The sequence below is a fragment of the Zootermopsis nevadensis genome, unplaced genomic scaffold (assembly GCF_977971745.1).
Source record: "Zootermopsis nevadensis isolate Lab colony 2312 unplaced genomic scaffold, Znev_1.0 Znev_ptg000003l, whole genome shotgun sequence".
Classification (NCBI taxonomy): domain Eukaryota; kingdom Metazoa; phylum Arthropoda; class Insecta; order Blattodea; family Termopsidae; genus Zootermopsis; species Zootermopsis nevadensis.
The window spans coordinates 12,027,500-12,048,168 of NW_028259135.1; the positions used below are offsets into that span (position 1 = coordinate 12,027,500).

Genomic DNA, 20,669 nt, shown 5'->3' on the forward strand with positions numbered 1-20,669 from the left:
CAGCTACGCGAGTTTTTGTATCAGAAAAATTTAATCTTTTTCTCTCTCCTATTTTAAATTATGAAAAGTCAAGATTGTTAACGTTACAGGAAGATTTGAAAATTGAAAAGTCAAACATTGTATATTTCTACACAATGAAGAAAGGCCTCGGGCCCTTTAAATTTCTGCTTCTTGCTGCCGGCTGCGTCTTTATCAGACGCGGCGAAGCGTCCCAGCGCATCGTTCCGGCAACAACTGCTTGCGACGCGACCCGTCGCGACGTTCTTCCAATCCCTCTACTTTCACCCCCCTTCCACCCCCCTTCCACCCGCACAATATGCCCCCCGTAGTTACTGAACGTACTGTTCAGATGGACCGAAGCAGCACATGTAAGCAAACTATGCCTACATTTGAAATAGTTTCATCTCTTGCGAGCGATAATGCCGTCGGTAGAAGAGAAGTTCATGTAACTTAAGTAACCAACCTTCTATCTTACATTCAATGACAAATCAGATGGATCTGTATCGATTTTGATCTCCACAATGAGACGCTGTGTGGTCTTTTACAACCAATGTTTTTCCCACACCGTGATAACACTCAAATCTAAGATTTTTACCGCTATTTTTTCTATCACCGCAGTGCAAAAATATTCACTTCGAATTCACTAGGGCTGTACTGATGTTAGTCGATAAATGTCGTGCTGGACGCGTTATCAAAGACTGAAACTTTGCTATCCTGCGTCTTACTCTTGAGGTATCGGGTTACAATCTCGGCCCTGAGACCAGATATCCTGTCAGAGTATTTTTGGTTTTCCTCAGTCTCTCTAGGAAAATACCAGGATAGTCTTAGGCTACGCCAATTCATCATCCAATAATCATCCTCTGATACGACGCAATAAAGTCTGCGCTGCTAAAGGCATCGTTAAATAAGCTATGAATAAATATATAAAACAGTCGAAACACAGGCGTCTTCGTGTCGTTTTCACCGCCCCCAGAAGTCCCTTTACAAAGCTTCGTTTTCTCTTCCCTTTGAGATGAAATTCTGACCACCCAACCCTGATACTTGTATAGCACAGAAGGGGTTGTTTTCGTGCTCTTGCTGTGCGAGATTAAATTGTTATTAAGGGAGGTTGTTAAAGAATCTCTCCCCTTTCCATTCTGATGAGAGGAACAGCAAAATGCAATATAGTCTCAATAGTCCACGATGTAACCAGTGGTTGTTGTAGTTTCATGAGATCAGACGGCGAGCAACACAGAAAATTTTTCCCCTTAAAGTCGATAGACTGGAAAGTCCTGACTGCAGGAGCGAATACAACCTGCAGTGCACATTGGTATTGATCGTTAAGAGGTGTATGTAACTAGTCAAGAGTTCTGCCTAAAAGCCATTAATTGTAAGCAATGAAATACCAATTTTCCGCGCTTTAAACATCCTCTCCAGATACCTGGGTCCAGAGTGGAATGTGGAGCACGTGTATCGAAATTTCTAGACAGAGGAGAAGTGAGAGTCCCTTTGAGATGCCTCTACGATAAGCATTTTATTCAACGTTAGTAGAATTTACCGGTAACAAACGAAGCAAGTAACAAGGCTGGTCGTTGTTCAAGGCGAAAGAGAGCATCTGATGGACTCTGTACCATGGAGTACCAACCTCTCTCTACGTATCTCAACAAAGTTGGGTGCTTGGAATCATATTACAGAGAGGTTAAACCTGGTTGTAGCCTGTAGCCTGCTTGTGAGAAGCCACTTGGTGACTTCGGTGGACCTTAGAAATCGAATTATTTATGTCGTTACACAACGAATGCAAAAAATATTCTAATATGAATTGGTCCTATATGGAGGGTAACTGAGAATATATTTAATATGTAATTATGTACAGCCGACAAGGGGTGACATCCAGCTGGGGGGGGCTTATTTTTTGTGATGTGTGTTCACGTATATTTATGCAAACATTGGCAATCAAAACAATGTTCGTAGCTTTCAAAACTAAACTAAATTTCAGTTTTATTTCAATTACTCACAGTTGTGTTCAGTGCAGTGTAGGCTGTTTCTGTATGAGTAAGTGAATAGCTGAACTAATTGAAGTACCGCTTCATTAGTAGGAAGCTGGTATTGCTGTCAATTTATGTCATTTACACGTTTAAATTGCGTGTAGTTTGTCATTTGTTGTTTATTCGAACTGAATAACATTGACGTGTTACAGGAAGTCTTTGATGTCCGTCTGTATGTATGTCCCTTTTTTTTTACGAACCTACAGGAAGTATTTATGGTGTATTTTATATCTACACTAAAACGTTTTGGGGTGAATTTAATATCTGAGATTTGAGACTTGAGGTTTTCACGGCGATGAATATATCGATATTGGTCTTCTCGATTGTTTAGTATATTCACACGTTTCAGAGGAATGTACTTCCTACATCTTAGGGGTGAAATGGAAACTGTGTTTCTCCGAAACGTTGGTCTCTACCAACAAGATCACACTGAAATACAAACCAGAACAACTACAATGTTGAAGACCTGCTTTATATTCAGGTCACTGAATTCTTTTCTGTTTGCCCAACACTGGATAATCGTACAAAGGACTGGAAGCCTACAATGGTATACAAAATAAGATGTACAACTTTTCTTTAAAGATTTTTTTTGGTTTGTGATCTCCGTGATGATGGAGACAGCAAGTACCTCTGAAACGTCGGTAAACTTCTACCAGACACTCCAGGCGCTGCAACCCAGGAGACAGCAGTCTTGATACTAACCACCATGAGAACCTAAAATTCTACTTTCCTGTTACTGTGTTTGTAAATATCAGGACAATTTTGATTGTATTGGTTAGATAATGGCTTTATTCGTTATTGATAATCATTTTTGTATTGAACTAAGCGGGAAACCATTTATCACCGGTGAGTCAAACACGTGATGAATCACGGTTGGCTACCTCCGTCTAACCACAGTGAGAAAGAATTCCATTTTAACGAATTGCTCGTCATAACGGAGGAAATGCGATTAAATCCGTTGTTGGTATCAGCAGGAGCTTGCCTCGCTGCCCGAGTTTCACCTTCAGTCCTTAACGGTTGTTATATCAGTGTTGAACATAGCAAGGTGATACAACCTTCTACCTGACGCGGCACGCGACTAATCAGGGATGTACAGTCTTTATTCTGTGTTTGGACATTGCATAGTTTCTGCTAGAGATACGTTGATAGATTCAACTCGCAAAGTACTTGGTTCAAATTTTGAACCCGCTAATTTCTTCAAGATAAGTTTCTGTTGACTGCCTTCAGTCTCGGCGACCGGGGTTTGATTTCAGTTTTCTCTACATGATGTGGCTTAAACAGCGACTCTCGAATGCTAGTGAGCTCCAAAGGTTACGATTTTAAAATCTTGTGTAATGTGTAAACTGAAACTAATTTTCTTTGGCAATTATTAGTTCCATAACAGCGTATTTCAGAGACTACGAGAACTTATTCTGACGTTCATTAATGTCAAGTGAATCATCTTTTAGTCCGTGGAATGAGTTTTAAGCACACCCGTTGCAAGTATAAGGCTAAGAAATGAATTAGGCTATGCAGCTGGGAGGTCGAGGGATCTGTTACGATTTATTGCCAAACTTTCTCGGACTTTGTGAAAAGTTAACTGTGTATGTAAGCGAGATATCGTTAAGGAACTGGGCGAAGCTACTTCGCGGCGGTACTCTGGGGAACCATGGGAAATGTCTGCAAGCGCATGAGGAAGGAGTCATCATCCTGTACCACTCGGCGTCTCGCTTCGTAGGAACTGATGTAAAAACATTGTTTTCTTTACTGAAGGTTCTAAATTAAGGTTTACACTTTGTTATTGCGAGAACGTGGTAGACACGAGATTCAGATTAAGGGTTTTCGAAAAGCAGGGCAGAGGGGAAATACTTTTTCTTAAGGGAAGGAAAGCAAATAGAGGATTAGGAAAATCATGTAATCACACTTTATCGTCTACTTTTCAGCTGATATTGTTACGGTGACCAAATCAGGTGTGGTAAGACAAGTATGGCACGTAGCCCTCGTGTGAGACATGAGAAATGCTTACAAAATATTGGTAGGAAAACTTGAGAACTAAACCGTTTGGGATATCTAGGCTTAGAAGAAAAAATAATTAAGATGCAACTTAAGGAAAGAAGTATGGCCGATGCAGTTGCTGCTGTTTGTAGTGTAAATGCCCCTTTATTTACTCACGGTGTTTATGAAGTTCATGAAAGAAGGCACATGAAAGATGAGTTTAATATACATGATTACAAGCATTAGCACTTACAAGTCAGCACATGATTTAACAGTCAGTAAATCTGCATTTTGTATTTATGGGTTTTGTATGATTCTGCCAATAAACCGAGATTATTACCTTAAACAGCGTTAACCAGTTGATCTTGGTAATGGCACATCAATTTTAAAGCGATAGACCATTTTAGCATTAACATTCCGAAGTCCGGTTAACAGCTGTAACTTACTGCACGCAGTGAAGTTTTAGTACTTCAGAATCAGGGAGTTCAGGAACTGTGGAATGGAGATTTTTAGATTTGAAAGTGAAAGTTTTGTTTCAGCTGAAGAATAAACACATGTAAAGAAGTTGCAGATATTATCGTTGATGTGAGGAGCCTACACGATTATGCTAACGTACAAAGACTTTAAATAACGATAAAAAAAATTCTACACACACAATATAACTCCACGGAAGCAAGACATTTTTGATAAGCTAGTAGTCGGCCAAGAAATCACTATCTTTTATAGAATCTGATATTCATTACCTTGTTCCCTATCTTGAGTCATGTATGTCCTCAAGTCCGAGGCGCTGTGTAACATTTCATAACACGCAAATATTTTTGGTGATCAGTTATTTATTAGCCGATCTTCCTACGCCATCGCTACCGTCAGCTGTCCGTCACTACTTGCTGTCTGAAATGGCTGTCTTCTGGTTTATTGTGCCGTGTAGTCTGGTAGAAGTTTTCCGACGTTTCAGAGGTCCTTGCTGCCTCCATCATCAGGGCGATCGCCTCTGAAACGTCGGTAAACGTCTACAAGGCTACACGGCGCTACAACCCAGTTCTATCTTTTAAGATAATTTCTGTTTGATCCCGAAGAAATATTTTCGTTGTATGTCATTATAACAGAGTAATAAAACGTAAGTATCCGAAGTGTAATTCGGGAAAATCTTATTCTAAACATTACTTTTGAGATATTAAACTTACTGTAATACTCAGCAGTTTCATGAGACAAAGTAGACTTATTGAAAAATAATATTTACAAATACCAGAAAAATAAATTTGTTGAGAATATCTCGTAAATCTGATATCGGCGATTCGGTTCAGAGTAGAAGCCGTCTGAAAATTTTGTAGAAGTTGCGTGATTTGAAAGCAGACCAGACGTGAGACGTTCCTACAAGAATGGATTCTGTGGTGTGGAGCCGTAACACGACCCAAATAGTCCCTTGCTTGTGTTGCCATAGAAACAACATGAACCCGAAACAGTCTGCACAGTGACTCTTACGCCACGTCTCGGTATGTCGTAACTCCTGGAAACAACACAATCCGAGCTGAGGCGTTTCCTTATTCTAAGACAAGAACAAAATGCATGATTGCGACGTTTCGGAGCTCTTTGTTTTACCTATTTAGCGATATAATGGTATTAGTTAATAATTCGAAATATGAACAAAGCTGTAATATTATTGTTTTCCTTGTTTTTCTTTCTGTTTATCAGGATTCTATGGGGACCGTAGTGTCAGTTCTTCTGACCGCTATTCACGTAGTCCGTTTCCTTCGATCTACGTATTTAATCTTCATTAATTTTTGTTTAATTTCAGTTATGAACGATATACGAGGCGCGTCCTCAAAGTAAGTTTCCCTGGGGCCGTTTACAGAAACAAAACACAATTTCATGGAAATATTTATTGCAACAGATACAGCAAGTGTCCAGCTATTTTTCAACATATTCGCCACCGGAATTGAGACATTGGTCATACCGTGGGACCAACTTTTGAATACCTGTGTCGTAGAAGTCTGCCGCCTGGGATTGCAACCACTGTGTGACAACCATCTCCGCCTCTCTGTCATTCTCAAAACGCTGACGCTGACCGGACAGGAATTTCTTGAGGTGTAGGAAAAGATGGAAATCACTGGGAGCGAGGTCCGGGCTGTAGGGTGAATGATTAAACACCTCCCAGCTGAACTCCTGCAGGAGACTTGCTGTCCGTCGAGCCGTGTGCGGCCTAGCGTTATCACTGACCGCACTTCACAGTCGGCGGGAGCTGGAATAAGAACCTCCATCTTCAACAGCTGCAACGATGCTAATGTGAGAACGCGGGAAGTTTCGTTAGTGCATGCGCCATGCTACGTCATTGCTCTATCACGTACGCACAGTCGCTTCGCGCAATATAAGGTTTGCTAGCTGTGGGACGAGTGGGAAACTTACTTTGAGGACGCGCCTCGTAGTTCCGTTGGACATCTTCCCAGTTTAGTTCTTTTTCATCCCAGTCTTTTGAACAATGATAACACAGCAGACGTGCTAATATGACCGCGATTAGCGTACGTGACGGCAAATGCCACTTTCCTGTCATCGCCGTCCTCATAACATGTCAATCACGTAATCATTTCGGAATGATTTTCGCCTCTGGCGTCAAATTTTAGTTCTGTCTGTTTACCGCTTTTCAAGTCTATTCTGAAATTATTTCCACAGAACATTTATGGGTCCCGAAACGTGTGGATCGGCAGATAAGTCGTTGTCTGCTCTTACCGCCCGATTCCTCCTGCACGGGAGCTTATTCATTTACCTGCTCATCCTCATAAGCTTATAAACAGATGATTTGTTGCTTTATACTGGGTTGTGATAGCCGCCACCAAATTTGAAGCTTCAAGGTCACGACAAAATTGTACAGCGTTGCAACACAAACAGCGGTGATCGCGAAAGTGAAGACAGCTCAGAACTAGCAGCGTAGCAACGCTGTATTGGTGACTCATAGCCGAGCGGTAAGGGGGCGGAGTCATTCCGTGGTATTGAAACATCCAATTCTGTGGCTTCTCCTGTAGTTGGCGTGCGCTTTATTAGTGATTTTTGTAGGTTTAGATTGTTAGGTTGCATGAGGTTAATTTTGTATCATGTCTGTAAATGAAATCAGTGAGATTGGTTTAAAAATTGTTCTGCATAGAACACCTGAAGATATCTGGAAAAAAAAAGAATCCTTCTGTGGAGATGAAATAAAATATCAGAGCTTCACATATTGTTGTATTTGACGGAAAATACTGATAGTAATTTAATTTTGTATCAGGTTGTTTTTTTGATAGGATGTGATAGATCTGCATATTGTTCTGACAGGTTTTACATTTCAAAATATTTGTGAGTTATATAAACATTTTTTGTGTAGTGGAGATTTATAATTATGATAGACCAGGTTCATTCTGTATACCTAAAGACCACTAGTTTATCCTGTGAAATTAAACAAGTCCGTATCAGGTTTGTACTCTGAAACTATAAATACTACTTCATCAGGCCAACACTTAAATGACTTTAAGGAATTATGTTTAATGGCTTAGAAGTAAATGATATTTTATACTTTAGAACTGTCTGAATTATTTGCGAGATGAGACACTAAATTTAAAATTCAGGAAACCTTTTTAAATATTTTTGGGGCAGAGTAAAATATAATTCAGCCCCACACACAACCCTCCAATCAAATTCCATTTGACATAGTGAATGAATTTAAAGTATTTGGGAACAACACTAATGAATCTAAGTTAACAGATAAAATTCTGAGACTCCTTACTACCATTTCCGTCATGTGCCTAGAAAAAAAAAAAAACGAGTATATTAATTAGTTGTTTTGTGTGGGTGTAAAACTTCGTCTTTAAGGGGAGGGAGAACATTTTGTGAGCGACTGGTATTTTCTCGTGAACTACTTTATTCAGTGCCGTTGTCTAGTTGAAGGATATAGCAATTTTTGTTTCATTTTCTGTCCCATTTTTCTTCCTTGACTGTTTCGATTTTGGTGCCTATCCATTCACCATTTGTGCCCTTTCCTAATCAAGAAATGGAACTGTATTTGTTGCTAAATTAGCTGTGGGTGAAGGGGTCAGCTGTTTTATGTGCAACGTTCCGCTGGCCAATCCATTTACTGACAGAAAGGGAGAAGAAGACGACATTTGGGGCTCTGACCTTAATCACTCTTTCACAGAGCACAAATACACTGCCCAATCAAACCCTTTAAAGCCCAGTGGCAGGTAAATGTACAACTTCCTTTAACATCCAGTTACTCTGCAGTGTTTATTTGTGTTATGTAGGGTTTTCTGTGCCAAAAGCTGTTATTTTCTTAAACAACATCCATCAGTCGTAATGGAGACGTATCGTTTTTATTTTTTCGATGTAATCACTGCATTCATAAACTTTCATTAGAGAGCTTGTTCTTCAAAGGGTTAAATTTTTATTTTAAATACGTATAACAATAGCTACTAGAAATGAAAAATTGTAGAAAACATTTCAATCATACAGAGCGTTCGAACATTGTATCTGACGCTAATATGTGGCCTGTTGATGTCTGTTCGAATAAAATTCTCATAACTGTTGATGACGGATTCACTGTCAAATCACTGGAAAAACAATGCAAACACAATGCTTCCGAATAAAATATGAAGTCAAATTATGAATCTCTTACTCTTTATGTACTATTATCCAGCATCCCGCTAGTTTGTTTTAGTTCGAATGTTCTCGTCACTGCTGTGTTCTCACACACCCAAAGTCTGTATTCTTACAATACGTCGAGAAGCTTAGATTTCAGAAGCACACAAAAACGGGCAACGTTATTATTTTTGTATGTTTTAATTCTCACAGGTATAGGTAAGATACCGGAAGTAATTATTAATTGTAGCAACGATTTTCATAAATCAATCTGCTCCTTCTTTTATTGTGAATTTTATTATATTTATCGCCAGACGTTTGAAGGCCATCACGATTTCGAAGGAATAATCAGTTATAGGTCTGTTTAGGCTATGTAATGTTTTTGTCGTATATTCTGGTGACGAGACGTGATTCTTTTTTCGGTTCACTTGTACACCAAGTCCAGACCGACATTTACTCGTCTACGTATGACAGAAGTTCGGCATAGGCTTTGCAAAAGTTTGGTTCGGTATGTAACTATGTACCACAACTTGGAAGACAAATATCGTAAACAAAAAAATTGTCGAAAAATTTAGGCACGGAATATGTTAGTATATGAAAATGCGTAGTTAAGTCTGTATAGTACCTGAGTTACTGACAGAACAACCTCGGTTTGATCCCCAACGGGGGCGTAGGATATTTCCTCTAGCCTCTGCGTCCAAATCGGCTCTGGGGCCCACCAGGCCTCATGAATAATGTCAAAACCTCGGCCGGGGTATGCCAATTATCACTGACCCCATCTAGTGCCGGATTCAAAAATGAGGAGGAGCTATACCTCACCCCCCAAGCGCCTACATGGCGTTAGCGGGACAGCTTTGCTTTACCATGTTAGTATTCTACGATATTGTTGTGATTGGGCAGGCTGGTTGACTCTTGGAGAATTGTGTGTTTCCGTGTTTGAGAGCCGATTTTCATATTGAGGTTTAAAAAGAAGCTGGATTTTGGCTTAAGTGCTGCCTCATTCGGTAATAAGCTGATTTTGTCTGCTTCTGGTACTGAGCACATCAAAAGCACCGATAACTTTCGTTAAAGAAAGCTTTTACATTTTATAGCCAGTTTTCAGTCTATCGCCTTGAAGTTTCGTTATAATTCTGTAAAGTTAATGGAGCACGTGGAAGTAAAATAAATCTTGGTTAGTGAACATTAAGGACAGAGTAACTCATCGCCTTCTACAAGCGTTTTTTTTAGATGTCAGTCTTCTACTTAACAATGATATTGTGATTACGTGGAGGAAGATGTGACGTGGGACACGCAGAGTCGATGAGGAAGAAAGTGGTAGTGGTAGGAGCATTTCCTTTAGTCTGGTTGACACCATTTCAGTCTACCAGTAATTTCTTTACCTAGGTGTAGAATAAATAATAATAGACCATTTGTTTAGCTTACTGTTTGTATATCTGTTGTGTAAGTAATTGAAGCGTGTAATGACGACGATGTTCAACTGACTTGTGACGCCATTGAGAGGACCGCCCAACCTGTAGCTCGCGGGCAATACTTTTCCTGTCAAAGGCGCGCCAGAATTCCTAAGAAATTCTACCCGTTTCCTGGCAAAATATGAATAAAATTACCACTAGTTAAATATTCCCAAGTGACCCTATCATAGACCCTTATTGTTATCTGATGTTCTTTGTCGGGTTTAAAATAACTATAATAACCCAGCTATGAGATAATTAAAACATGTAGGGTATTTTCTGCTCTAAAGTTGGCAGCAGAGGAATATGTAGCATCTTTAACTGACTTTCACTTGTACAACTACAGGTTTGAGATAATGTGGTTCCAGGAAGCGTGGATGTAAGAATACAGCAGCGTTACGCATTGTTCTTGTAGTAATAATTCATGGGAACATGCAACAAGGGCTTATGTTTTCATATGGCTGGTGTTCTATGCGTTTGTTGAAGACATTTTCTTGAGATGAAACTCCATAATTCGGCTGTTGTATTTGATAAACTTAATTTCGTGTTCCTAACCGTGAAAGAGTTGGGTGTGGTGTACTGTTGAATCTTTTACCCGCTGTCTTCGATATTCTGTTGTCTTAATTCGTCTGCTGATATGCAGTGTACTAGAAACATAAATTATTTTTCTTTTATATTGAAGGTTATGCCACCTGCAATTTAATGTGGGATTCGAACCAATGTCGGAGCCTGGTATTCTTCAGATGCGTAAGTTTGTTGAAAAAATGTGCATTGGATACGGTTGAAATAGAAAAGTCAGGCGAGCGACTTACACCCGATTTAGCAGATCGGTACAGATTTTATTAGTTATTGGCGTGACTTTTCATGCCATGTTCGTCAATTTGTGTATTTTGCAGCAAGGACTTAACGCACATTACGTGTTTGTGCAGCATATGGTTAAGATTTTAAACTAAGTCTACGAGTGGTAAATTTCCTCTAATGCACCATAAAATAAGTCACAATAAGATAATATATTTGCTCGTAAGTATTCTTAGGCCATGTAGACGTCAGTATGAAGCATTATGAAAAAGTTGCACGTGTAATATTAGGTATTATTTTTATGGACTATAATTCTGCCTTATTAAAGGTACAAACTCCGTTATTAATACTGAGACTTCTTGTTTATAACATACGGTATTCGCACGATCACGTCAGAATAACTGAGCACGCGATATTGTTACGAAGCAGTGATATACGTTCTAAGGTTTTTTATTGCCTCTGTGAGAAATTCTAAGATAATTGGCCATTAAAAGTTGAAAATTCGCTGCATAACTTTTGAAATTAAATTATTTGCTTACAGAAAATACACCAAAAATAACCCGAGGGTTCATTACTGTGTTCAGAAACGTCTGCCATTGAACATTTTATCTACCTAACACTTTCGCTTCGTATTAAACCTTGTTTTTATGAGATAATTTTTAATATTATTCTTCCATCTAAGTCTGCTTCTTCCAAATGGATTGTAGCGTGTAATGAGAGAATGATTGTGAATAGGGAAAGAAGAAGTTTTTCCTCTTTCGCAGTCTACTCCCGCATTTACCTGTAGGGACGTCTGGTCACTTCGAGAAACCTTAACTGAATGTAGTCAACATACTGATCGGCCGTCGAACCGTGGCATCCCAAATACAATAAAGCGGTGATAAACCATTCAACCGCTGTTTGAATAGTGGGATGGAATCATTAAATACACAGCATCTTTTTCCTACTCTACTTTCTTAGTTCATTCCTCCGCTTGACGTAATATAACCTATGCAGCAGTGGTGCGTCGTGAAATAGAGCGAGAAAGAACCAACGTGGATTAATTGGTTTCGTTCACTATTTCATATAAATCCAGGACAAATTACCAATTTTATTTATTTATTTAGTGTTCTGTCTGACGACAGGTCCATATGAACAGGATCCTTCCATCCTTTTCTCGGACTGGGACCTGTTCATATACGTTCTTGGCAGATGATCCAGAAGTGGTTTGCCATTGCCTTCTTCTGTGTGTGAATGGAGTAATTGTTGGGATGCCACGGAGGAAAACTCCGTGTTGCCTAGACCACGGCCTTGCCCAACACAAGTTATAAATTCGGGCACCGCCGGGAATCGAACCCGAGACCCCAGGATTACAAGGCCAGCGTTCTAACCGCTAGACCACCGTGGTTAATTACCAATACATTGAGCAAATGTACTTTCAGTATGACTTGGTTTATTTTAACTTAACATTGTATCACATTAAAGATGCTATGAATTCTTAAGACCTTACATATATTAAAAAAAAATTATGCTTCTGTGCTTCTCCGATTTAGAAGGAAACCTTAATATTTATTAATCTATTTCTGAGTATTACTAACGCTGACATTGCCAGCGGCTTATTGAATTTCGAATTGTACCGATCTTGTTTAGTTTCATGTTTGGTTGCTAGGTAACAGTACAATGCCTCGTATATTAATCTGCCATTTGAATTAGACATCTTCTTTAATCCCTGCTTTGGAAACAATCTCTGTACCGATACGCAGTAATATAGATAATCAATACACTGTAATTCTCATGAATTTTCCTGCAAAAGGAAACTTAGTGCAGCAATCGTGCGTTTTACCTACGTCGTTGGCTTGTGGTTTGGAAGAAAACAAACACATGTACTACGCAGACCAAATACATTGTCGATGTGGGAAACTAGAAAAGATGAAACTTGAATTAATCTCAATATGAAGATTCTGCAACCATTAAGGTCGCAGAAGAACGAGTTAAACAAGAAGTTGAGGCACAGACTTTGTGCTGTGATTGGTGTCAATGAGATCACCAGCTTTCTCTGATATTTATGTGCAGTGAAGCCGACGGCATACTTGATATTAGCCAAGAGGTCAAGTTGCGACCTTCTGAATTTCATCAGACACATCGTGACCTCAGACTATACGCTGTGAGTTCGTAATTAGAAGGAATAAGTCACAGTTGTTTAAATTTAGCCTACGAAGTAGTTACAAGCTCGTAATATGTGTTAAATTATGATGAGGCAATAAAGTGAGAGGAATTATGAGGAATGAACAGAGAGAGGGAATATTTGTGTGACGGGAGTCCGTGATATGCCACGTTCATGAGAACGAATGTTTTAGCGGGTTGCAGCAGTTGTCTGGCGCAATTCCCGCGGTTTCTGTAAAGAGCGGTGTGCCACGTGGCATTTTGTCAGTTCGGAGACCAAATATTATCACAGAGATTTCTTGTCATTTCCTGTTAAAGGTAGGGGAAATGGCTTCAAACACATTGCAGCTGCTTTCATTACCCGACGTTGCAGAAGTCCTTGCTGCCTCAAATCCTATAAATAATAATTGAAGGGTTTATATGAAAAACGACATTAGTTCACAATGGATAATTTTTTAGTTAGTGTTGCCATCTTGTGTGTTGAATCTACCATCATAAAAGTAGCTGGAAGCCACATTTTGAAAGTCGGGATAGTCGTGTGGGATTCGTAGACCAAGATTATTAATCAACTTTCTTTCTTCTCTCCTTTCTTTGAGCACAAGGAAATAACGCATTGGTGTATGTGTTAATTTGGTTTCTGCCTCTTTTGTTGCAGAACATCCTAGACAAGTTCAACCCTGGTGCAAGGCAGCTCATCAACGCAGGGAAGGCGTATTTGAAGGCTTTGCATGGTGAGTGAACTTTGATCGGCTGTCTCGATGTCTTTCGTGCGAGAATATGTATTATGACAGTTCTTAATTCTTTCCAGTCAAGCTTTTTACCTGTTTTTTATCCCGGAGAAATATTTTTTGGAAAGCGGATTGGATTCATATGGCTCTGGATGTGAGCCAGTGGTGGGCTTATGCGAATACTACAATTATCCCTCAAATTCCATAAAAGCCGGGACATTTTTTAAATAGTTAAGCGTACTATTAAGTTCTCAAGAAAGGCTGCCCTGCAGGTAGCATCCGGGAATATGGAGTGACTATGTACCTCCGAAACGTTGATATCTATATAAAATTTTATACAGCTTTATAGACCAGGATACGAACATCGAAATGTTTTACGCAACTTGAAACTTTTCATTGAGAGGAATACTGTGTGTATTATGAGATGAGCAGTGATTTTTTTTTAACTTTAACGGGTAAATAGTCGAGGGGCCTTTGAGCAAATGTAAACAGTTGGATTCTGGGTACTTAGAGAAAAGGTTGAAAGAACACAGAATTAAAAATTAAGATGTGTTTGTGTACAAAATCTAAGAGACGTTCAATGTTTCGCGAAAGTTGCGTGTATTTGACCGCATGAACTTCGCCAACTTTCCCCGTGTTATGCTGCAACGATACGTGTATTGAGAAACGGTATTCTGTCCTGCCAATCAGGTAATAAAACACTGTGGTCCTCTAATTATTTCTGCGGTGAGCCTGCACAAGGAATTTCATTAGGAACAAGTCCACCTTGTTAAGTGCTAGCCTTTATTTGTCAGTCGCATACTAATTGATTTCACCCCCTTTCACTCATCCTCATACCCTCATCCGACACGCTAACCGCAGTATCCCCCTGAAACAACGAACAATCTCGCTCCTGGGTTTTTATTTTATCAATAGTGGCGTTGAGCGCGATCGGTAACTCGTTTCGAAAGATGTAAACTTGAATAAATTTCATGATGACGTTTTCCTCGGGTTTGGCGACGTGTAGACTTTTCGGAGAAACATACTGTGACTGTGTTACTAACATTTGGAGAATGGGTAGTACAGTTTTGGAGCCAACTTTGAGTATATTATTTCAGTTCCAAGAAAATTATTAAAATATATTTTTGATTTTTGTCAGAATTACCCAGAAGAGAATGTATAGCGCTAAGCAATCAGCCAGGTTTCATACAAAGCCGCTCTGCTTATGGTCCGATCCGATCAGACACCCCATTAACCAGTAAACTGCTTTGACTATCACTCACTAATTGACACCGAGTCGGTGATTCTGATATCAAGTCACCTTATTTGCTTCCATGTTGTAATGGTTTTTGTTGGTGTTTTAAGCAACGACCTTCGGTATTCAAACCACGAAACTTCTGATTTTGATCCTAACCGTTTTACATTTTTTTTAGAAAGTGTGAAAAAGAAATTACTCCTTGTGTGGTTCCCGGCGTAAAGCGGTTGGTTTTTGGCTCCAGGCGCCCGCACAATCGACCCTAGCATAGCTCCCCTAGTCCCGACAGGAGCAGAGTCAACAATAGGGAACAGGGGTTAGACTCCGAGCAGGGGATTTTCAACAACTACACTGAATTCAGTCGACTCCACCGCCAACTCATTCCCTTCTTTCTTGAATGGGATCCCCCCCCCCCTCACTTTACCCGTCATCACAGGCACACGTTTGAAACTGTAAATCCTTTTATGATGCAAATTTTCTCTAACTCTGTCACATACAAAGTGCGAGATTCCACACCGTTACAATTGCTCATACTGTCAGTATATACATGTTTCATATTTTTGTAGTTTTTCCTAACGCAATGGAAAATTGTGTAGGCACACTAGGCCGGCATTCTTTTGACGTGCACTAACTATACAAATGTTTTTATATCTTTGTTAGTGGCAGAGAATGGATCTGGTTTGTATTTGAAGCGCTCACGGCTCTCATAGCGTGCTGGGAGTCGTTTCGATTCTAGCGAATTACGATATGTCATTAATATATCCTAAATAATATGTTTCAATATTTATAATAAGACAACTACGCCTAGACGGCAATAATTCCGTCCTAGTTCCCTGAAAGTGTAAAAATTGTGTTGAGGGTGTTGTCTTCTTAAATGGGTTAAGTATTCTGCCTCGTAACTGGACATAATCTCAAGAATGAATCTGATGTTTATCTTAAAGAATTAAATTGTGTGTGCTATTTTAATGTCTGTATGATTATCTAAAATGTCAATAAGTTAATAACTACGACCACAGTTTATATTAAATTTTAATGTGAGAGACATCAGTAATTAATCTAAGAACCTAGCATATCAAAATAAACTACAAGAAATGGGTATGTTTAAGATTCTCACAGCGGTGGGTACAAAGATGGCTGTCTTCAGGGTTGTAGCTTCTTGTAGCCAGCTGCCTCCATCGCCCTGATGATGGAGGCAGCATGTACATATGAAACGTTGGTAAACTTCTACCAGACCATACGGCGTTAAGACCCAGAAGACAGCCATCTTTATAATGAAAGAAAGAAATAAAATATCCAAGAAGAAAGTAATGTGTATTATGAAAGAAGACATTCATTTAATTACTGGGTTATGGTTTCGTGTTCTGATTTAGCTTAGACATCGCACGGTGAAGGCTGCTTTGTTTTAACCTCACATTTTAAAGTTGGTGTCATTTACTGATTGAAGCCTGAATAAAATAGCCACTACAGTAAAGCACTTATCTAAGCGTATATGCGACAAAGATTTTCCAGAGCGTCTGCTTGTGTCTGTAAATCAATAATAACTGTAATTACTCATCTGCCGCAAAGAAAATTACAAACTCGGTGTTGGGTAAAACTTCGCGTTGTTTCGAAAACGAGAAGTCCTGATCTGTTCCAGTGTTCCGTTGAGCCGAGCCTACTTCATTGTCGAGTCAACGAATTGTTTTCCCCTTATAAATTATGCACCCTGCAATGTCACAGAGGACGACAATTAATTTCCTATCCGCATCAGCTTAATTAGTGAACAGTCCTACATTACAGAAGGCTCTGACAGCGACCAGTTGTCTTCTTGAATACCAAAGTCCTTTATACTCCTTCAAGTACAGTGGCATTGTGCATAGGACGTGGAATTCAAGGACTGGATTTTGAACTTTCTATCCACGCAGCGTGACATTAGGAGGAAATCATTAGTGATTTTCGACAATCCTGTCCAGCTCGTATTTTGACGGGGTCTAGCCAATGTTTATCAAATACAGGTGGCTCTCGATATACGCGCTTTCGCTATCCGCGGTTTTATTTCAGTGTCATGAGGAGTATCATTATTCTATCCGCGGCCATGGTAGAAACAGGAGCACAGACCCACTGAGTTGTTATGAATTCCACTGATTCACCTCTCCAGTTTGACTCTGAGGACTTACAATTAATGCCTCTGTGTATTATTCAGAAAATACACGGGAATTGATACACATCCCGTTTTAGGCGTTTTTTATATACCTAGCGATCGGAAGAAATATAACCCCGTCCCACATATCTAAATCCGCTTTAGAACATAGTGAAAATCTGTAGTGTATATTGCACAGTCACGAACGACATTGGGCTTCGTCCGAACATTTGTAGCAAGACCTGGTGATGCCGGGTTTAATGAAACTACAGTGTCATTAAGACACTCCGTTTCCCTCTACGATCTGTAGAGATCATTTGCGTGACACTATGATTGTGTTTGCACTTTCGTTTGTTTTAAATTTTATTTTTGAGTGATACCAAATGTAAAATGTTTATTCTCTGGCCTCTCCGTAATATTTTTGGCTGTTAAAATGAAACGTATCGATTAATCTCTCAATGTTTACCGTTTTAGATTTATGGTTATTCCGTCACTGGCCACGATTGACCGTGTGTTATTCTTCCAGCTCTATTTTGCCACAAAAAAACGTTTTTTGTTAATGTTTTTTATGAAATATTTTATAATTCAAAGTAAATATTAATTTTTAAATATTAATCATATTTTGTCACTGTTCTGAAATTTAACACGCACGCCGCAAGTTATTATTCCTTTTGTAGCGTAACTGTTGCGTTCACGTTTTGTATTAAAATCATTTGTCACTGTACGGTTTAATTAATGCCCTTTACGAAATGAATGTTTTTTTTTCAGAGACCTCTGTCAGCCTTGTTGAAGTCTGAGATGAAGTTCCCTCCCACCTCTCCATTTCCATGGTATTATTCCGTTCATGGGCAGGAAACCTGTTCTGCCTTCTGTTACTGTTTTTAAGCTGGCTTTAATTTCTTTCTGTCTGTAATGTTATTTCTGTCGCTCAGATCTTGTGTACGTGAAGCCAATTAGTTTTCCTGAGAAATGTTCATTGAATGATTCCCGAACTGTTCCCATAGATTACCAAAATTTTTAAACCCCGCGTATCAGGTATTCGTATTACAGCATAAACTGTGGTATTTAAAATTAAGGTACTTATTTTTTTTCCCTAAAGAATTTCACATCATTAATAACTCCAGGAGTACCAACTGCTGATTTACACCGACCACGATCCAACTACTAGTTACAAAAAACCGCCACCCACAGTATAAAGTGATTGTTTCGTTTTGCCGCAACCCGCAGCATACAACTGTAGGATGGGTTGCCGCGTTGTGGTAAAGGCTGAACACCTCTGGTTCAACACGTAACACTCACGTACTCTGATAGTGGCATATATTTCCGCACAGCACAGCTGACAACGCTCGTAAAACAGAGGCAGCTGGACTGAAATCTGTGTTTCTGCTCCCATAAATAAATGTTGTTTCTTCTCGTCATGCCTACTGGTTGGGTAGAGGCCAGGTGGTTTAAAACTTTGAGGCATGTGACACAAATCATTTAACAGCATTTTGAATTAGGTGGAATGTTGTGAGGGAGCAGCAGATTTGCATGGGCGATTTAGCTCCCGGTCTTAGGTTTCTCTTCAACTATCATGTACTTGCACTGGCGTAGGACGTTTCTCCATTAACTGTCTCTACGCGAATCAGCAAAGGTCTCTTTCTCATTGTGATTCAAATGGGAACTGCGCAGACCTTCCCCGTTGTAGCATTTTATTGTAAGAAATGAGCACTCGCGGCAACCATCAGAAGTTTCAATATCGTGTACGAACGTCGCTGTGACGATACGCTGAGAGGAAATTATCAAATTAGGCCGCCATTTTATCTGGGAACGCACTCGTAACAACTGAACGTCGCAATTGAGTGCTCACGATTGCCGCTTGTTTTATGAGGAGTATCCGTGTTTTTTTATTGCCCAAAAGGCTGGATATCCTAACTTGTTTAGGTTATTTCTTCAGTTCCTGCAAGGACATGCTGGTATTGTAACATAAATTAAGTAATGACAACCCTGAGCACGTAATTTTTCCATTAAAAGATGTAGAATTTAATTTTAAGTAAGATGAAAATACGTAAACTAAATTGAGTGAATGTGATAGTGACTGAAAGAAACCTAGTCAGCTACGGTTGCTGGTATTCGAATACCAAAGGTTGTCGTACCGATTATCTTACTAAATTAATTTGTACGATAAAATGCTAATGAACCAATAAAATATAATTTATATTATATAATTGTGAGGGCTTGTGGAAAATTAACAAAAAGGCAACGAAGAAATCAGGAAATACTTAATGTAATTGTATACTTCTTAAATTTTGTTCATAGATTTTGTAATCAAGATACGGATAGGTACTATCCAGGGAGTGATATTACCCCAGAAGTATGTTCTTATGCCACTTATTCGCTGAGATGCTCGTGATAGCATATTAATTGCCAACCTATAATCACGATAATTTATTACAATGGCAGAAGAGAGTTTCTGAAATCTGAATTAAAATTAAATTTAGATAGGGGTGAATTGCTTGCTGTACTTTATATGGAAATTAGACAGGTTTCCTGGTACGATAAAGCCATTTATTACCGTCTTTTATTTTTGTAGGTTCCATTTTTAATTATGCGTTGTAACTGAAGGCAGGCAACGGGATCGCGCGTGTCTCTGTTTTAAGGAAAAATTGTGATCTGCTTTTTGGAGGAAAGCAAATGTTTGTTTGAAAAATGTCTTATGGTATTAATATACTTTTTAACGTAGGTCACATTAACTTTTCTTTAGAGTAGAGCCGGCAGTGTGAATAGACTGTCGGTTATGTAGGTATAAGTTATATATAACGTTAATTACGTAATCGTATTATTAATTTATAAATAGGCAGTGACTTATCAGACACCGAGTAGATAAATCTTCGTTTAACCTGCTTTATCATTGAATAGCGGATTGTATTTGGTTTTCCTCTCAGAATGTCTTTGTGGGTCGTATTAATGCCGTAATGAAAACAGTCATTTTCATAAATAACATCAACCATTTGCTTTTGTAATGGAGTTATGTTTTCTTTCGGGTAGAAACTTAATCTTTAAATATTATTCAGGTGAAATTAATTCGTAATGTTGTTACTATGCGACGCCACGTCCATAAATAATAGTAGTTAACGGGAATATGCAGAATTATAAGATTGTCATTGTACTAAATAACTTGTTTAATTAATTATTTATTTTTAATCCGTCTGATCACAATATAATTTAATATCATTCATGCTCCTTATCGATTGATCGATTGTGAATGATATTTTATTATCTTAATTATAAGAAATTTTAAATAAAATTATATTGTGATCAGACGGATTAAAAATAAATAATTGATATAATATTCACAATATGACGCAATTACACTATCTTGTTTAATTATTTTAGTGCAATTTATTTAAAGGTAACCCAGGTCCAAGTTTTGCCAGTATCCACTGGATAATCAAGATTGTAATTCTGTGCTGTAGTTATATATATTTGAACACATGGGTGGCGACAGTGATATGTTGGCTGTCCTGCTAGTTGTCTATCCCTATGTACACACTTGATTTAACACCGACTAATTATTGGCTCCGTTATCGCTAACAAGCTTTGCTAACACTCTTACCCTGAATG

At 38.9% G+C, this 20,669-nt stretch overlaps 1 protein-coding gene across 3 annotated transcripts in view; it reads left to right on the plus strand.

The window, feature by feature from the left end:
* Positions 1–20,669, plus strand: part of IRSp53 (Insulin receptor substrate 53 kDa) — a 213,701-nt gene that overhangs the window by 73,837 nt on the left and 119,195 nt on the right. For all 3 annotated transcript variants that reach the window (XM_087342538.1, XM_022081336.2, XM_087342539.1), the window contains exon 3: positions 13,641–13,716. In XM_087342538.1, the coding sequence (XP_087198664.1) occupies positions 13,641–13,716 (76 nt within the window). The remainder of the gene's footprint in view (positions 1–13,640; positions 13,717–20,669) is intronic.